The following is a 521-nucleotide window of genomic DNA, read 5'->3' on the forward strand; positions in this document are numbered from 1 at the left end:
GGCGCGGTGTCCCTGGAGCTTGGCCATCGTTGCGCTGTTCGTGTGGGAGGGAGCACCGCCCAGGCTCTGCTGCTTCCCTTTGACACCAGGCTCTGCAGCGCCCCCGCGTGGCAGACGGGCGGGCCGCGCCCTATATCTGCGTCACTAGTTTCTCAGTCCTTGCTTTTCGATGGAACCGGGCGGGGGCGGGTCACAGTAAAACGTTCTCCAACCTCTTTGCATCTTGAGTTATTTCATACAAAGTTAAAACAGCTAAACGAAGTAAAATAAGAAGGCAATGCTCGTGGAATGTACAGTGCATGTTCAGGAGGGGGAGGGTTCCACTAGGAGTCGCAGGCTTTCTTTTCTTGCTCGATCGTTTCTTTTGAGGGCAGTGGGTTTTTCTCCTGCGTTTCTGTCTTCTTCAGTTTGGACTTGTCGAATTTCTCGACCTCAGCCATGTCTGGTTTGTCGGACATCTTGGCAGATTAGAGTCAGCGGCGCTGCGTAGCAAGATAAGCCTTGATGCCTGTAGCTGCAGC

The 521-nt window shown here is 53.9% G+C and overlaps 1 protein-coding gene across 1 annotated transcript; it reads right to left on the minus strand.

The window, feature by feature from the left end:
• Window positions 1-323: 323 nt before the first annotated feature.
• LOC117799178 (thymosin beta-4-like) lies at window positions 324-458 on the minus strand. The gene has a single exon (XM_034651637.1). The coding sequence runs from the start codon at window positions 456-458 to the stop codon at window positions 324-326; it is 135 nt and encodes a 44-aa protein (XP_034507528.1).
• Between the last annotated feature and the right edge of the window lie 63 nt (window positions 459-521).

The sequence above is a fragment of the Ailuropoda melanoleuca genome, unplaced genomic scaffold (assembly GCF_002007445.2).
Source record: "Ailuropoda melanoleuca isolate Jingjing unplaced genomic scaffold, ASM200744v2 unplaced-scaffold44504, whole genome shotgun sequence".
NCBI lineage: Eukaryota > Metazoa > Chordata > Mammalia > Carnivora > Ursidae > Ailuropoda > Ailuropoda melanoleuca.